Below are 16,467 nucleotides of genomic sequence, written 5' to 3'. Positions count from 1 at the left end.
GTTCTGGAGCTGGGTGGAGTGCTGGAGGTGGACTGAACTCTGGAAAGAGGCCAGGCCCGGAGATTAGTCCTTGTCCCAGAGCTGGATGGCATTCTAGAGTTGCTCTGTGCTCTGCAGTGAGCATGGGGCTCAGCATCAGGCTGAGCTCTGGAGGCAGGTCTTGCCCCAGCAATGGGTGGGGGTCCAGAGCTTGTCTGAATCCTGGAGATGGGTTTGCTTGTTGCACGAGGCTGGGGGCTAGAGCTGGGCTCAGTCTCTGAGCTGGATTCATCACTGGAGCTGGACTGAGCCCTAGGACGCAGATAGTGTCTGGACCTGGGCTGGACTGAAGTGTGCATCTGGGTTCCTGAGCTGGCCTGGGTTCGGGAACAGGGTTGCATTTCAGAACCGTCTTTGACTGCTAAGCTGGAGGGGCTTCCAGGGCTGGACTGCCTCTTGAGTCTCACGTGGGCTCCAGAACTACCTGGTGTTCCTGAGCTACATTGAGTATCCAGGTTCGGCTGAGTCATGGGGCTATCTTGAACTGCAGAGTTGGATCGAGTTTTATGGCAGGGCTTGGTCATAAAGCTGGCTTGGCTTCCAGAACCAGGTTGGATTTCAGAACTGGGCTGGGTCTTCAAATTTATTTGGGTTCCAAAGCTTGACTTCACATCAAAGCTCCACTTAGCCTCAGAGCTGTCCTGGGCTCTAGAGCCATCCTGGGCTCTAGAACTGAGCTGGGTTCTGAAGCTGGATTGCATCTCAGAACTGGATGGGGTTCTAGTGATGAACTGGGCCTCAGAACTGACCTGGGTTCTAAAGAGGGACTTGGTCTCTGAACAGGGCTGAGTCTCAGTTCTGGGTTTGGTCTCTGAGCTGGGCTGGGCTCTAGAGTAGGGCTGGGGCTCTGATCTGGGCTTGGTCTCTGAGCTGGACTGGGCTCTAAAGCAGGGCTGGGGCTCCAATCTGGGTTGTGTCACAGATCTGAGCTTGGTCCCTGAACTGGACTGGACTCTAGAGCAGGACTCGGGCTCAGATCTAGGCTTGGTCTCTGAACTGGGCTGTGTTCTAGAGCAGAGCTGGATCTCAGGTCTGGGCTTCTGGACTCTGGAGCAGGGCTGGGCTTTGGAAAATGACCGGGAGGGCTGAGGCGGGGGGCTGGGCTCCGAGCTGGGGCTGCGCTTGGCACCAGAGCAGACTAGCCACAGGCTTCCCTGGCCTCGCCGATGGCGGCCCACACCTCCACCACAAACTCGTCCGGGAAGGCGAACTCGCCCAAGACGGAGTCTAAATGGCGTGCAAACTCCTGGACGCTCACTGTCTTCTTGGACGTCTCCACCATGGTGGATGCTGCAGGCCAAGCAGAGGGGAAGTGGGTGAGGGTTCTCCCTGGGGTGGGGGGGATCCCTGCCTCCTCCCCGTGGGCTGTCCTCCCCCCAGGGTCCACCCAGCTTACCCTGGCCCCTTACCCAGCTCTGGGTCCCGAATGCCCATGTAACTTTCCAGCAGATCGTCCACCCTCCGAGATGCCTCCTCCTCGAATTCACTGGGCTGGGGGCATGGGGGGCAAAGCAGAGAGTCAGAAGCCTGGGATCCTCCGGCCCAGCCCCCTCCCCAAGCCACTACCCCTTTGGTGACAGCAGATTGGGATCTTCCATGAGTCAATGCTTCTGGTCCTGCCATTACTGCCCTGCCTGACAAGAACCCATTCTGCAGATGGGGAAGCTGAGGCTGAGTAAAGGAGAGGGTCTTCCCCAAGGTCATGCTGAGTCAGCGTCAGCGGTAGAACTCTGTGTGCAAGAGCCCCTGAAGGCCCCCCATCCCCTCCACTCACCACTTCCTCCACAGTGGCAGCCCCCCCAGACCGAAGCCGCAGGGTCTCCCTCCCACTGCTGACTTTTGCTTCCATGGGGTATTTGCTGCTCCGGCTCCTCTGGCCGATCATATCTGGAGGGGACAGAGTAGAGGAGGTGCATGTGTTCTGGGTGAAGCTACATCTTCGTAAAGACTCAGAAGCCACCAGCTGAGCCCTTCTAGAACATTCCTACCCTCCAAAGTCCTCCTTATTTCCATGGATGAATCCTCAGAGACCCTGTTTGTGAATCCTTCCTTCCCTTAAATTTCCTTCCTCCTCTCAAAATGACTCTCCCTAGAAGAAACTACTTCAGATTCTCCTTAGGGACAGTCTAGAAAGTATCTTGCTCTAGCATTTGCTCTCCCTAATCTAGTCATTGCGGGAAAGCAATGACTAGATTAGGGAGAGCAAATGCTAGAGCAAGATACTCCTGTATTCTTGCCTGGAGAATCCATGGACAGAGTAGCCTGGCAGGCTACAGACCATGGGGTCACAAAGAGTGGAACACGACCGAGAGACTAACACTTTCACAACCTAGTCGTGAGGGCTTCCCAGGTGGCTCAATGATAAAGCATCTGCCAGCCAATGCAGGAGACGTAAGAGATACGGGTTCGATCCCTGGGTCAGGAATTTGCCCTGAAGTAGGAAGTGGCAACCCACTCCAGTGTTCTTGCCTAGAGAATCCCATGGACAGAGGAGCCTGGCAGACTACAGTCCATGGGGTCACAAAGAGTAGGACCTGACTGAACCACTGAGCACTCACACATGCAAGGTGACCTCCTTATCTCATCCACAGACCAGTCACAGACTTCTCTTTGAAAAGCTCCATTCAAGAATTCCCTATGAAAGCTACTGTCTAGAACTCACCAGAGACTCAGAGCAGGACTTTAAAAGCTGCCAGTTAGGTTACAGAATAGATCCAGACAGCTCCTTATCCTTTCTCAGTCTTCCCAAGCCTCCCCCGACCCCATGCCTGGGCTGACTCTATGACAATGTAGAAATAACCCACCTGTTTCTCATACAGTGCCAGAAGGTCTCTGTCCTGTTACCAGGGGCATCTAGACCCTTCCATCTTGTCCCATCCCCTGACCCTTTGCCGCTCCTTACATCCAGAGAACCCATTTCTGAAAGAGCTTCACCCCACCCAGCCTGTCCCCCAGGGCCCCAGGTGGCCCTCACCGAAGGCTCTCTTGGGCTGCACCAGCCGCAGGGTGAAGGGCTGAGACTTCGGCAGCTCACGCAGCATCTTGGCCACCTCGTAGTGGCGGCAGCCGACGATCGAGTGGTCGTTTATGGCCTCAATGCTGTCTCCCACACACACTGCCTCGATTCGGTTGATGATGCTGCCTTCCTTGATCCTCTGCGGGGGACCCAGAGTCATTCACAGGACCCCACCATCCAGCCACCCAACTCGGGTCCCCAGAGCCCATTCACACCACAGAGGAGCAGGGGCTCACCCCAGATCGCCGGACACCCTGGAAGCCACCTCCCCCTCACCCCAAAGTGGGCACCTTGATGAAGGCATAGCCGGCCCCGTTGTCCGTGATGGTCAGTCCCAGGGCGTCCTCCGTCTTAGTGACCTCCACCTCCTTAGTCTCGCCGCGCACATGGGCAAAGATAAAGTCCTCCAACCCTATCTGGCCGCCCAGGAGTTTCTGCATGTCCACCTTGTGGCTGTTTAGGGTGCAGAATAAGATCTGCCCCAAGAGGAGAGGGAGCCCCAAATTAACGACAGCCCTCATCCCCCACCATCTGCACAGAACAACCAGGGGATGGGCTCAGGGGCCTGATAGGGATACTGCAGCACAAAAGCATGAAAACCCTGCCTTCCCCAGGATCGTAGTCATGCTTAAGGGCAGAATATGGGATCCTCAGAATGGAGTAGGAGGCGAGGAGACTGGGACCCCCAGACTGAGGAGCAGGATGAGAAGGAGGTTGCGGACAGATGGACGCCCTTCTTCCATCCTCCCTCAGACTTCCACTTTTAACCCTTTGATGACCTGACAACCCCAGACCATCTTTTAAAGGCAGTTAGTTCCAAATCTCCTGGCGCCCCCTGGGGGCTGAGGGGCGTACCTGTGGCCCAGTCCCTGACTCCCATGACCTCGGACATCTCACCTGGCAGGGAGCTGCCGGGAACCCCAGTCCCCAGCCGCGCCCAGGAACCGGAGGCGCTTCCCTGAGGGCTGGGGTCCACTCCTAGCTGGGTAGCCCAGTGTTTTCCGGACGATCTAAGGATCCACGAACCTTAAGACTTGCTCACCTTTTGCACAGGGAGTGCAAAGGGGGTCCACGGGGTATGGGCACCGCAGGATCCGAGAGGTGAGTCTCTGAGATCTGGAGATAGGGTCCCCTCCATCCGGAGATGGAGGATCTGGGGACCCCGTCCCAGAGTCCAGGGTTCACCCCTATCCCCGGTCGACTAGTGGGCCTCGGGTGCTGGGGTCCGCGGGCCTCACCTCGGTGGGCGCAATTCCGAAGGCCTCGGCGATCTTGGCGTAGAGCTCGCGCACGTTGGTGAAGCCCTCGATCTTGCCCGTGGGGCTGCCGTGCGCCAGCTGCGTGCGGAAGACGAGGCGCGGGCGGGCACGGGGCGCGGCTGGGGTCTGGGACGCCGCCGGGGCCTCGGCGGGCGAGGGCGGGGGCGCGGGCAGGCTCTGAGCCTCGGCCCCCCGGGCCTCCCGGGCCTCTGTGGTCTCCATGGCAGGAAGAGCTTGGTCACCGGGGCCACCGCCACAGCCGCCGGATCCACCGCTTCCTGCAGCCTCCCCTCCCCCGGCCCAGGGCGCGACAGCCGAGCCGCCCGGGGTAAGGGGATCCGGGAACCCGAGCCTCCCGGGAAGACGACACCGCGGAGTGTGTATGCGAGGGTGGGCCCCAGGTGTCCCGGCCCTGCCAGGTCCAGCTGTGCTCTCCCCGGGGAGCAGGGGAAAAAATAAGGATCACAAATAAGGATAGGGCAACTCCTAGTGCCAGAGTGCTCACTCTCTGCTGGGCGCACTCATTTAATCCTTGCAACAACCGTCGGAGGTGGGGAGAACCCTTACCCTATCCTTACCCTCAGGCATAAGTGAGCTACATCGTGTCCATCCCCTGCCCACAGCCCTCCAGGGCTCCCACCTTCCCTGGGGTAAACCCTAGTCCTCTATTCTGCCCACAAGGCCCTGCACAAGCTGCCACATCCCCATCCCTGGCCCCTTCTCCTCCCTCTTTTCTTCTGGCTCACTCTGCTCCAGACACATGGGCGTCCTCCCTGCTCATTCAACACACAGGGCCTTTGCACAGGCTGTGCCCCCTCCAACACCTGGAACGTCTCTCACATCTCCAAGTGGTTCACTCCTTCGCCTCCTCAGCTCTTGGCTCAGACGTCACCTCCTCACCAGGTCCCAGTTTCTCTTCCCTGCTTTTTTTCCTCCCTAGCACTGAGCGTGACCTGGCAGGGCAGATATTTTATTTATTCATCCTGTGTTTCCTCAGTCTCCTCAACTGGAGGAGAGGAAGGCAGGAGTTCTCTGAGCCCATTGGGTTACAGATGAGAAGGCTCTGGGTACTAGGAGGTTTCTCTCAGAATCCCCTGGGGACCCACTGTCACCAAAAGGAATGTTGATTTTGGCTCAATAAACAGCACTGGAATGCCATACAGCAGCTCAAAAGGGAGGACTTATGCCTCTGAAGAATCTCAGAAACCAAGCATTGCTGGAAAAGGCAAGTTACAGAAGGCTTCAGACGAGGTAAGAAAATTTACGAAAAAAAAAAAAAAGAAAATTTACGTAAAGCTTGAAAACGTGCAGAACGGCATACACACCATAACACAGATGAGCCTTGAAAACCTGATACTCAATGAAGGAAGCCAGATTGCAAAGGCCACATAGCCTGGGATACCATTTAGATGAAGTGTCCAAAACAGCCAATGCATGGAGACAGAAAATGGATTTGTGGTTGCCAATGGCTGGGGGAAGGGAAGATGGGGAATAATAGCTAACATGGAAGGGGTTGTTGTTTGGGGGGTGATGAAATATTCTGGAATTAAGTGGTGCTGGCGGTTGCACAACTTTGTGACTATACTAGAAACCACAGAATTGTACATTTTCAAATCTTTAGAAAACAAACTAAAACAAACAAACAAAAAATCCATCAAAATGGTATTCTTGTGGAAAGACATCCTTTTGTGCTAAAGGTTATGTAAAGACCTGACCAGGAATGGTAAACTCCAAACCTGCGATGAGGGTACGATGCCAGAGAGGGGGTGAGGTGAGGAAGCACACACGTGTGTGTGTGTGACAATATCCATCTTTTCCAGTTTCCTGGGGCAGCCATAACACAGTACCACCAGTTGAGTGGCTTAAAAATGATAGAAATTTATTCTCTCAAAATTCTGAAGGCTAGAAATCAATTTGTCAGCAAGTCCAAGCTCTTCTGACTCCTTGGGTGGCATCCTCTCCCCCCAGCACCACTCCCAGCCTCTGTTGGTGGCTAACCATCCTTGGCCTTCTTTGGGGTGTGCTCTGCTCCAGTGTCTGCCTGTTGTCACATGGCTGTCTCCTTTCTCCATGTCCAAATCCTTATCTTCTTTTTTTTAATTTTTAATAACAATTTGTTTATTTTATTCAGTTCACACAGTAAAAAAAAAAAATTGGAATCTCATTTTGTTGAATATGTGACAAGTTACATAATTGAAAGTATAAATTTAGCCCAAAAGTTTAACATTGACTGTGAAATTGCAGTTGGTTCTAGAGCAGTGCAGAGGCTAGCGGCGCTGACCACCCTGCCCCTTGTTGTAGAAAATCCATGTATAATTTTTGATCCCTCAGAACTTAATTTGAAGTAGGCTGCTGCTGCTGCTGCTGCTGCTGCTAAGTCGCTTCAGCCGTGTCCAACTCTGTGCGACCCCATAGACAGCAGCCCACCAGGCTCCCCCGTCCCTGGGATCCTCCAGGCAAGAACACTGGAGTGGGTTGCCATTTCCTTCTCTACTTTATCTTCTTATAAGGATCACCAGTCACATTGGATTAGAGGCACCCCCCACACATACACTCCAAGATGACCTCATCTTAACTAATTATATCCTCGGTGACCCTATTGCCAAATAAGGTCACATTTTGAGGTTCTGGGGGTTAGGGCTTCAAGATTTTCTTTGGGTGGGGCTAAATTCAACTGATAACACCAGTGTTTGTCAAATTAAATCTCTGGAATTTTTAGGGTGTCTCAAATATTCCATAAAAGGCTTAAGTCTCTGAAAGCACTCCCCAGTAAGTTAAGTACAGAATTATCATCTGACCCAGCAAGTCTGCTTCTTGGGATCTACCCAGAAATAAGAGCAGGTGTTCAAACAAAAATCTGTATGTGTGTGTTCTCAGCAGCATGATTTGCAATAGCCAGAAGGTGGAAACAACCCAAGTGTCCATCAACCGATAATGGGTACACAAAACATGGGCCATCCACACTATGGAATATCACTCTGCCAGAAAAAGGAATGAAGCACCGAGAAACGCTACAACATAGACTTTGAGGACATGACGCTCAGTGAGAGAAGCCAGACACAAAAGACCCAGTGTGTGATTCCATTTGTATGAAATGTCTAGGACATGTAAATCCAGAGACAGAAAGTGGACTAGTGGTTGCCAGGGGCTGGAGAGGGTAGGCCTGGGACCCCAACAGAGGATCCTGGCCCATTCCCCTTTAAAAAAAACACACATACTCATTTAAGTTTGAAATTCAATTCCACCTTTTTTTTTTTTTTTTTTTATTTAAGAAGTCCAGATCGAGTGGTGGCAAAACAACTGCCTCCATGGTGGTTCCTCAGCTGAACGAGCATGGGGTGGTGCCAGCCCCCCCATTCAGGGGTGCAGGAATGCGAGGGTGACAGATAGATGGCTCCGCCAGGAGTGTGAAAGTGTGTCCCTGCAAGGTGCCTGCCCGTGTGGGTACTTAGGGTGACACCTGCCAGGCAGGAGTCCCCGTGTATTGGATGTGGGTTTTCTCTGCCCTGGGTCTGGGAGCTGGTCCCGGGGAGTGGGTGTAGGGTGTGTAACTCTCCCCACACCAGCTGTGAGCGGCTGTGGGTTTCCTCCTGTCCCGGGCTACATTACCCCTCATGTGTTCCCACGTCTGTGTAGTGTGATGTGACCTGTGAGGCCAACAGGCCTGGCTGGGCCCTGGGAGTCTGTGCACAGTGCATGGTGGGTGGGTTTTCTAGGATGGGGACCTGGGGAGATTCAAAGCTAGAGGGATGCTGTAGAAATTTAATTTTAGGGGGGCTAGAGCCCCCAAGGTGCAGGATCAGGCCTGGCCCCAGAGGATGGAACCCCCCACCCCTCCTCCAGGGGGTGCAACTGGGGGAGGGGCCATGACCAGAGCTTGGTCTTCTCTGGATCTGTGGGGCGGCCGACACCCTCATAGATGCTCACTGTGACAAAAGAAGAGATTAGTTGATGGGGGACCCACATCAGGTCTCAGCCCCCATCCCCATCCTGGGGTACCCCAGAGGCCACCCTCCTCTGCTCCTTCGGATGCTAGGGTGGGGGGCCTGGAGTTGATCCCACCTATCCTGGGCAGCTAGGAGCCACCCAGAAAAACCCATGCAGAAGCTGTGGTGAAGCTCTGGGTCCCCTGAGCCAGAGGTGTGCTGGCCTCAACATCCCCCAAGCAGCATTTAACACAGTACCAGGCTGAATTAGGGCTCCCCAGTAGCTAGGCCATTAGCCACCTACATCAAACCAGCCCCACCTAGTAGATCCTGCAAGCACTGTGGCCTCGGAATAAGATCTGGCAGCTAGATCCCACTTGGCGGCAACGGCCCCAGACCCCAGAAAGCCCGCTGGAGACCTAAAACCGGTTTATGTAGCCAGGCTTCTCCAAGGCAAGTCAAGCCTGAGGTGGTCCCCACGCGAGGCAGCCCAAGCTGGGCTGAATGGGCGGGGGGCAGACCTGCCCTGGTACACACCTGGCGACCTGGGCCAGGATCTCCTTGATGCGGACGATGAGCTTCTCGTGCTGGGCGGGGTCGCGCTCGATGGCGCCGTGCAGCCGGGCCATGTAGAAGTCCAGGGTGCTGAGCGTGGGCGTTTCGCCGGTGCCTGGGGAGGCAGGGACCCGTCAGACGAGCCCAGTGGGGGATCACCACGGAAACAAAGATCAGAAGGTGGGGGTAAGAGGAAGGGGCCATGGGTGAGCGTCAGTGGGGTCAGGTGCGCGCGGTCAGGGCGTCTGGACCCGGGGAAATCAAGGTCAACTGTGGCAGAGGTCAGAAGATGGAAGATGGAGAGGGCGGGGTCGTGATGGGGGGATTCGGGAACTGGTGGGGGAGAAGTTGGCCTAGGTCAGCCGAGGAATGAACACGGAAGTTAGACCCGGGGAGAGGCGGGGCGCGAGGGCTACTGTGGGCGGGGCTGGCACGAGCAGCGTTCCAGTGAGGACCGGGCCGCGGGGGCTTAGGATTCCCGGGAGTAAGGGTCAGCAGGGGCGCGTCGGTCGGACAGAGAAGCGGTTTGCGCAGCGACTGGGGGTGAAGCGATGCCAGAGTGAGGACTTGCTGGGCGGGGTCAGAGGGGGCGGAACTCGCGGAAGCCCGGGCAGAGCCGAGGTCATCGAGGGCGGGGTCATAGGGGGCGGGACTAGGTTGTTGGGGGCGGGGCCTCCACACCAGGCACTGGCAGCGAAGCGAAGCTGGCGGTGAGCGCTTGGCGCACCGCCTGGAGCTGCTGCTGCAGCGCCAGCGTCCGCCGCTCCTCCAGCGCCAGCTCCTGCTCCAGACGCTCGCGCGCGCTGCTCATGCTCTGCGTGTGCCTTTGCAGCACAGCGTTCTGCTCCTCGAAGGCCACGTTCATCTTCCGCAGGCGCCGCAGCTCCGCCTCCCGTGCTGCAGGCGGGGAGCCGGGTAAGAGCCTGACGCTTCCCCGCCATCCCCCGGCCGCCTTCCGTCTGCGGACTTCGCCCTGAGCTGTGTCCCACGCCAAGCCTTCCGTCACTGCTCTGTCTCCAGCCCCACATCTCAGCAGTCTGGGCTGCGAGGGCAAGAGAGGAAGGCACCCACTGCCTCCCGCCTCGATGCCCTCTTGGTTCAACGCTTGCTTCAAGAACTGCTGGTCAGCGCTCACCTTTGTTTTGGTCCAAGAACTCTTCAGTGAAGATGGGGACGTCGAAAGTCGAGAAGCCGTCACAGTCCCCACCCTGGGACGACAGGACAAGGTGGCAATTTTGAGGGGGGTCAGTCAACTCTCCTATGGGACATCCCCTAAGCTTGGGAGGGTCTCCTGAGGCTACCTGGGTCAGAGTCCATTTTACTGCCCCCCTCTCAATTTGTGTGAGTGCCCCGCCTCCACTCGCACACATCTGGACGGGGTGCTCACTTCACCCCATGAGCGACGGTCCTTGGTCACCCGGGGGTTTAAACACGCCAGACCTTTCTCGCCCCGGTGTTCTCCGTGGAGGAGGGACGCTTACCTTGTGTCCATTCAAAAGGGTATTCATGAGCCCAGAGCTGGAATCCTCTGGTGGGGGAGGGAGGAGGGCAGGGTCAGTCTCCCAGGTCTCCTCTGACCCCCTGCTTTGCACATGCTGTCCCCTCTGCCTGGAACGCCACTATTTCCACCAACACCCACCCCCTTCCCCCCACCCCCGCACCTGCTCATCCTGGATCAAAGGCCCCTCCTGGGCCCCTCCCCCCACCCTCATATCCATGAGTGTCCTATCTCAGTACAGATCAGCCCCGTTCACTCACAACTGTCTGGTTACATGTGTCTCGTTCCCACATGACCGTGAGAGACCCTTTGGCAGGGGGTGGGGTGGGGGGGTGCATCGGCCTGGGTCACCTGTCTCAGAGTAAGCACTCAGCTGCCTGGAGGCTGAGGCCCTTCGCACCTTTCTTGATCTTCTTTTCCTGGATCTTCTCCGCACACATCTTGTAGGCTTCCGACTGCTGGTAGGCCCTCAGCTCCTTCATGTACTGCTGCTTCTCCCGTTCAGCCTCGTCCAAGTACCGCTGGTGGGGGCAGGGAGAGAAGGCTCGGCCCAGTGGCAGCGGAGGCCTCGCAGACTCCATCACTCAGCCCGCTGTACTACACTTTGCCACAGCTCCCTGCTGCCCTTCAGACAAAACTTCGCACTTCGCTCTGCTGCTCAAGCCACCTCCCAACTCCCGGACCTCACTACCTCACCCCAATTCCAGCCTTTTTAAACCACTCCCCGGTGTCTGACTGTCTGCAGGCTCCCACCTCTGGGCTGACCTGCCCTTCTAAACCCATTTTGCCTGTTGAAATACCATGTAGAGGGTGTACGCTGCTGGTGATTTTGTTACATTTCCTTGATGTTTTTGCAAATTTTAAATTAATTACCAGAACTTTAAAACCGCAAGGTTTCTAACAAAAATCCAGCATCCACCCTCGACTTCTTTTATAACGGTGTTTATTAACTTTTATGTTTATTCCAGCCAACTGCCACCCTCCCCTCCCTTCAACAAGCTGGAGAGAGCTAACGGGTGGTCAGTCCTCCCGGCAGAACGAAGGGCCTGCCACACCTGTTCAATGGGGGTAAGTGATGCTGATGGATGTCTGAGTGAGTGAGAGCAGGTCAGTCAGTGGTCCCGGGCCGTCCCCACCTGTTTCTCCGCCGGCTGCAGCTTGCTCCACTCGGCGCCCAGCATCTTGGTGATCTCGGGAAAGGGCAGGTCCGGGTGGCGCGTCCGGATCTGCTCGCGCCGCTCGTTCAGGAAACGCACGTAGCCGGTGACAGGTGCCTTGGGCCCATTCGGCAGGATCTTCTTCCGCTTCTTGCCCTTGGGCCAGCCGCGCTTCTTCACCGGCTGCAGAACCCAGTCGCGCTGTTGGGAGGGGTCTGGAGGGCTGGGGCTGGGCACAGAGGGGAAGAAGCGGGGCCCTGGAAGACTTGGGTGGGGCCTAACCACGAGGTGGGACCCAGAGGTATGGAAGTATGGCCTGGTCAGGGTTTAGAATTGGGAGAGTGGGGTTAAGGAACCCCTGGCCATGGGTAAAGGGATCAGAGAGGTACTGGGGACAGAGCATCAACCCAAGGATTGGGTTGGCTTGTGTTGTGGGCGTGTCCCCTGTATGGGCGTGCCTTACTAGCAGAGATTCCGCGGGTAGTGGGCGGGGCCTAGACAGTGGCTGTGGAGCTCTTGGGGGCGTGGTATCTGACATGGGGCAGGCCTCAGCTTGGGAAGGGAATTCTGGACTGTGGGCGGAGCCACAGCAAATTCAAATTTAGCTCGGGGCGGAGCTTTAAGGCTAAGGCCCACCGACACAGCAGTGCAGGGACTCTCACCTCCTCTTCGTGGGACCCCTTCTCTCCGGCCCGCGGGCCCTCGCCGCGCTCTTGCTTGACAGCCACCACGAAGCTCCCATGCTGTCCTGGAGCCTTGCCGCTCGCCGGCCTGTAGCCACGGGAAGCCAGGGTCATTCCCACTCCCCACCCCTGACGACGGATTTGGCAGCAAGAGGCCTGAGTCCTCAGAAGAGGGCTCTGAAGAGGGTCAGGATACGGAGGTTGAGATTGGAGCACTAGGGGAGTCACAGGGGACCTCGGAGAGACTAGAGCTACGGGACGCCAGGGTCACCCACCCCTTCCCCCACGACGAAAGCGCTGGCAGCTAGCGGCCTGAGTTCTGAGAGCAGGGGTCTGAGGAGGTCAGGATCCGGGGTTAGGGCAGGAGAACTAGAGAAGGTCAGCAGGCCACTCCTGAAAAGGACTAGAGCACGGAGGTTTGGGGGAAGCCCGTGGGAACTCCGAAGTGGGGGGGGCTCCTGTCCCAAGTCGGAGGAGTCAAGACCCTGGGCCCGGGGTTCGAGAAGCTCCAACGGGACGGGGTGGTTGCATCCCCGAGTGGGCTGAGGGGGAGGGGATGTCGCACTCACGCGGAGGCCGCGCCGGGCTGCTTGGGGCCGTGGGACATGGCCACTCCCGGCCGCACCTGGAACGTAGACGCGTGGCCAAGTGAGGGTCGCCCAAGCCAGCGATGGCGGGGCTGGGCTGGGAAACCCTGTAATGCCAGGTCCGGGGCGCCTGGGGGGGCCGGAACCGGGGGCGGGGAGGCCCTCGGGGGCGGGCGCCCCAGGGATCCTTTGTTGGGCGATCGCCCCCCAGGAGGCCTGGGTCCGCACCCTCCCGGCCCAGGAGGGTCCCCGCCCCGGCCCAGGGATCCCCGCGCCCCCGCCTCCTCGCAGGGCCCCGAGTTCCGCGGCTGTTTTCACCTCCAAAGAAACTTTCCCGGACCTCTCGGCTGCTACGACGCTCCAACCAACCGCCGGGAGCCCGCCCCTGCTGCCCGCTCCGCCCTGCACCGCCCCCGACATGCTAATAACGACTCGGCGAGCGATCGGATTGGGTATACCCATCCCCTGGGGCGTGACCATGCAGATACAGGTCGGCGCGCCCGTTGGTGATTGGCTGCGGTAGCCACTGAGCCGCGTGGGAGGTAAGTAGAGAAAGCTGCAGGCGGGCGCGTCAAGTTCGGCTGTGCTCGGCCGCTCTCGGGACCAATCAGGATGTTTTCAGGTTTCGCCGGGTGGAGCCTCTTAAAGGGCCAGCAAGCGCGGCTCAGACTCCTCCCCTGCTGAAGGCGAGACTCCCCGCCCCTGCAGGATCCGGAGACCTATGAGGCCGAGTCCGGCCCCGCCCTAGTTGTCATGGGGACGGTAGTAAGTTGCTAGGGAAGGGGTTAAGGTCTTTTGGAGCAGTCCCTTTCCCCACTGCAAGGTGGGACCTGTTCTTAGCAGACCGGGTGGAGAAGTTTCCCGTTTACTGACTGGACTTAAAGCCCCCAACAGGGCCGTGCCCCACCCTGCATGCAAGAGCTTCTCTCCCTCCTGTGAAAGGGCCTCAGCTTTCTCTCCTATGCAATGGAAGCTTTGCACAGAGTCCACGTCCAGAAGGCCGGATGCAGCAAAGCTGAGACCAGGAGCTGGGCTCGAAGCAACTAAGAAGAATGTGGTGGGGACAAGAAAGCTGCGAGGATCTCGTGAAGATGAAGGGCCAGGAGACCCTGCTCTGGAGTCTTGGGGACCCCCAGGCAGCAGCCTGGTCCTCTTACAGCCTGGACTGTGTTTCCTCTGACCCCAGGATAATTGTGGTCACTGGATGCTCCTGATGGCCCGTTAGACCCCAAACAATCTACCCACAGCACCTTCCTGCTCTCGCCTCCCTTCATTTTCCTCCTCACTTACTCTGGCGACCTCAACGTTCCTTAGATATGTCCATTTCATTTATTCCCACCTCTGGGCCCTTGCACTTGCTCTTAATGCCCTTTCTCCAGGTTAAATGTCCCCCTTTCCAGTGAGACATTCCCAGGCTTGTACCCCACCCCAAACACCCCATCTTATCTTTGCTCCATATGTTCATTTCCTCCCTATAAGCTGCCTGTTTGCTCATTGCTATATTGCCAGCACCCAGAACAGTGCCCACAGGTGCTGTCAATGCATATATATTAAATAAACAAATAAATGTATAATGTAAATTTCTAACAGGCAGGTGCAGCAGCTTTGGAAAGCAGTCTGGCAGTTCTTCAAAAGGCTAAAAACAAAACAAAACATAGAGTTACCATGCGATGTACCCAGGAGTTAAAGAATGGGCTTGCAATACAGGAGACCCAGTTCGATCCCTGGGTCAGGAAGATTCCCTGGAGAAGGAAATGGCAACCCACTCCAGTAGACAAAAGCGCCTGGCAAGCTACAGTCTATGGGGTCACAAACAGCTGGACAGGACTGAGAGACTAAACCACCAGCATCCAGGAATTACCGTGCAATGCATCCACTGCACTCCTAGGGACATATTCAGAATTAAAAACATACATCCACACAGAAACTTGTACATGAATGTTCACGGCAGCATGATTCACAATAGTGCAAAAGTGGAAACAAACCCAAATGTCTATCAGTTGATGAATAGGTAAATACTGTGGGCCAGCCATCCAATAGAATATTCTTGGCTATAAAAAGGAATAAATTGCTGTGTCATGCTAGGACAGGGATATGCCTTGAAAACATTAGGCTCAGTCAAAGATGCCAGTCACAAAAGGCCACACAGTGTATGGTTCCATTTATATGAATTTTCCAGAACTCCAGAGAGATAGGAAGTGGATTAGTGGTTGCCTGGGGCTAGAAAGTCAGTGGGCAGGGGCAAAGGAGGTCACGGGGCTTCTTTTGGGGTGATCAAAACGTTCTAAAATTAGGCTGCTTTGATGGCTGCATAACTCCATTAATGTACTAAAGTTCACACAATTGTACACTTTACACAGGTGCATTATCTGGAATGTGAATTAAATCCCAATGAACCTGTTTCTCTAAGAGGCATCCCAGAGCTGAGGAAGATAAGCTGTGCCCTGGAATTTTGACAGACCCAAATTCCACACCGCTCTGTTGCTTCATCAGATGTGGGACTTCCTACACCTGCTTGCCTCTCTGCTTGGTTAGAAAATGTCTAGGTGAGAATTCCAGCCAGGAGAATAGGAAAGACCCAACCTCCAGATCCTGCCTCTTTGGCTTGATTGACAAAGCTGATGTTGCCATAGAAACGTGTCCTTCCACTCCCAAGGTACTACACAAGGAATTCAGGGGTCTTCCTGTGCATGGAAAAGAAATGAAAGGTCTTGAGGTTGATTTTTTTTTTTTTTTATTGGCATATAGTTGATTTACAATGTTGTGTTAGTTTCAGGTTTACAGCAAATTGAATCAGTTATACATATACATATATCCACTCTTTTTTAGATTCTTTTCCCATATAGGCTATTACAGAGTACTGAGTAGAGCTTCCTGTGCTGTACAGTAGGTCCTTAATTGTTATTTATTTTATATATACTAGTGATATAGATATCAATCCTAATCTCCTATCTTATTGATGTCGATTTTGAAAGCAGTTTGCAGCTCCTTGGCATCAGGACAAATTCCTTGCTGTGTGGATATTTTCTGGGAAAAATAAAAGTGTCTTGAATCCAAATGGCATTGCATCCACTCCAGTGCATGTGATCCAGACACCCACCCATCCCCAAGAAGCAACATGTAAGAAGCAGCATTTCTACTGTTTGACTTTATATCTTTCATTCTTTGATCTAAAAGCCGATACTTTGGCCCCCCAAAGTATAAATAGGTTTTTCCTTAGCCACAAACTTCTCTCAAGTCCTAGCTCTCAATAAAACCAGGAACTCTAGCTGTCTAACCTCATATAATTTCATGTTAGTTTCTTTGCATTCATTTCTATGCTCCATTTGGAAATGTAAAAAATATATTTATTTATTTATTTGGCTGCATTGGATCTTAGTTGTGGCATCCAGGCCCAGTTGCTCTACAATGTGGAATCTTAGTTTCCCAACCAGGGATCAAACCAGCATCCCCTGCCACTGGAAGAAGAGTTCTTAACCACTGGACTACCAGGGAAGTCCCTGGAAATTTTTATCGTGTGAAACCAGGAAGAGGGCCCCAATTTGTAGCCTGAGAAATACAAGATCCATTAAGGATGACTTAACTGTCTTTGTGAAATTAATTTTATGATGCAAGCAATGTGCAAATTCATTTCATTTGTACAAATTAAAGTTGTGTGTGAAGGCTACCAGACCCATACCATACTTCCCCTTATAAGCTTGTCACATTTCTTACCAAAACTTTTCCTACCTACCTATACACATACAT

At 55.0% G+C, this 16,467-nt stretch overlaps 2 protein-coding genes across 2 annotated transcripts; both read right to left on the bottom strand.

Moving 5' to 3' along the window:
* Positions 1–932: 932 nt before the first annotated feature.
* Positions 933–4,949, bottom strand: GIPC3 (GIPC PDZ domain containing family member 3). Its single transcript, XM_027547209.1, has 6 exons — positions 4,294–4,949; positions 3,346–3,531; positions 3,014–3,194; positions 1,814–1,926; positions 1,449–1,530; positions 933–1,329 (listed from the first exon to the last, which is right to left on the bottom strand). Exons 1-6 carry the CDS (start codon positions 4,534–4,536, stop codon positions 1,178–1,180), a joined length of 957 nt encoding a protein of 318 aa, XP_027403010.1. The 5' UTR covers positions 4,537–4,949; the 3' UTR covers positions 933–1,177.
* Positions 4,950–7,541: 2,592 nt separating this feature from the next.
* HMG20B (high mobility group 20B) lies at positions 7,542–13,123 on the bottom strand. The gene is made up of 10 exons (XM_027547207.1): positions 13,039–13,123; positions 12,703–12,758; positions 12,113–12,221; positions 11,430–11,633; positions 10,694–10,814; positions 10,277–10,323; positions 9,931–10,003; positions 9,477–9,692; positions 8,778–8,910; positions 7,542–8,240 (listed from the first exon to the last, which is right to left on the bottom strand). Exons 2-10 carry the CDS (start codon positions 12,738–12,740, stop codon positions 8,228–8,230), a joined length of 954 nt encoding a protein of 317 aa, XP_027403008.1. The 5' UTR covers positions 12,741–12,758; positions 13,039–13,123; the 3' UTR covers positions 7,542–8,227.
* Positions 13,124–16,467: the final 3,344 nt, after the last annotated feature.

The sequence above is a fragment of the Bos indicus x Bos taurus genome, chromosome 7 (genome assembly GCF_003369695.1).
Source record: "Bos indicus x Bos taurus breed Angus x Brahman F1 hybrid chromosome 7, Bos_hybrid_MaternalHap_v2.0, whole genome shotgun sequence".
Taxonomy (NCBI): domain Eukaryota; kingdom Metazoa; phylum Chordata; class Mammalia; order Artiodactyla; family Bovidae; genus Bos; species Bos indicus x Bos taurus.
Note: the sequence above shows the minus strand (reverse complement) of the source record. Positions and strands in the feature narration are given on the sequence as shown.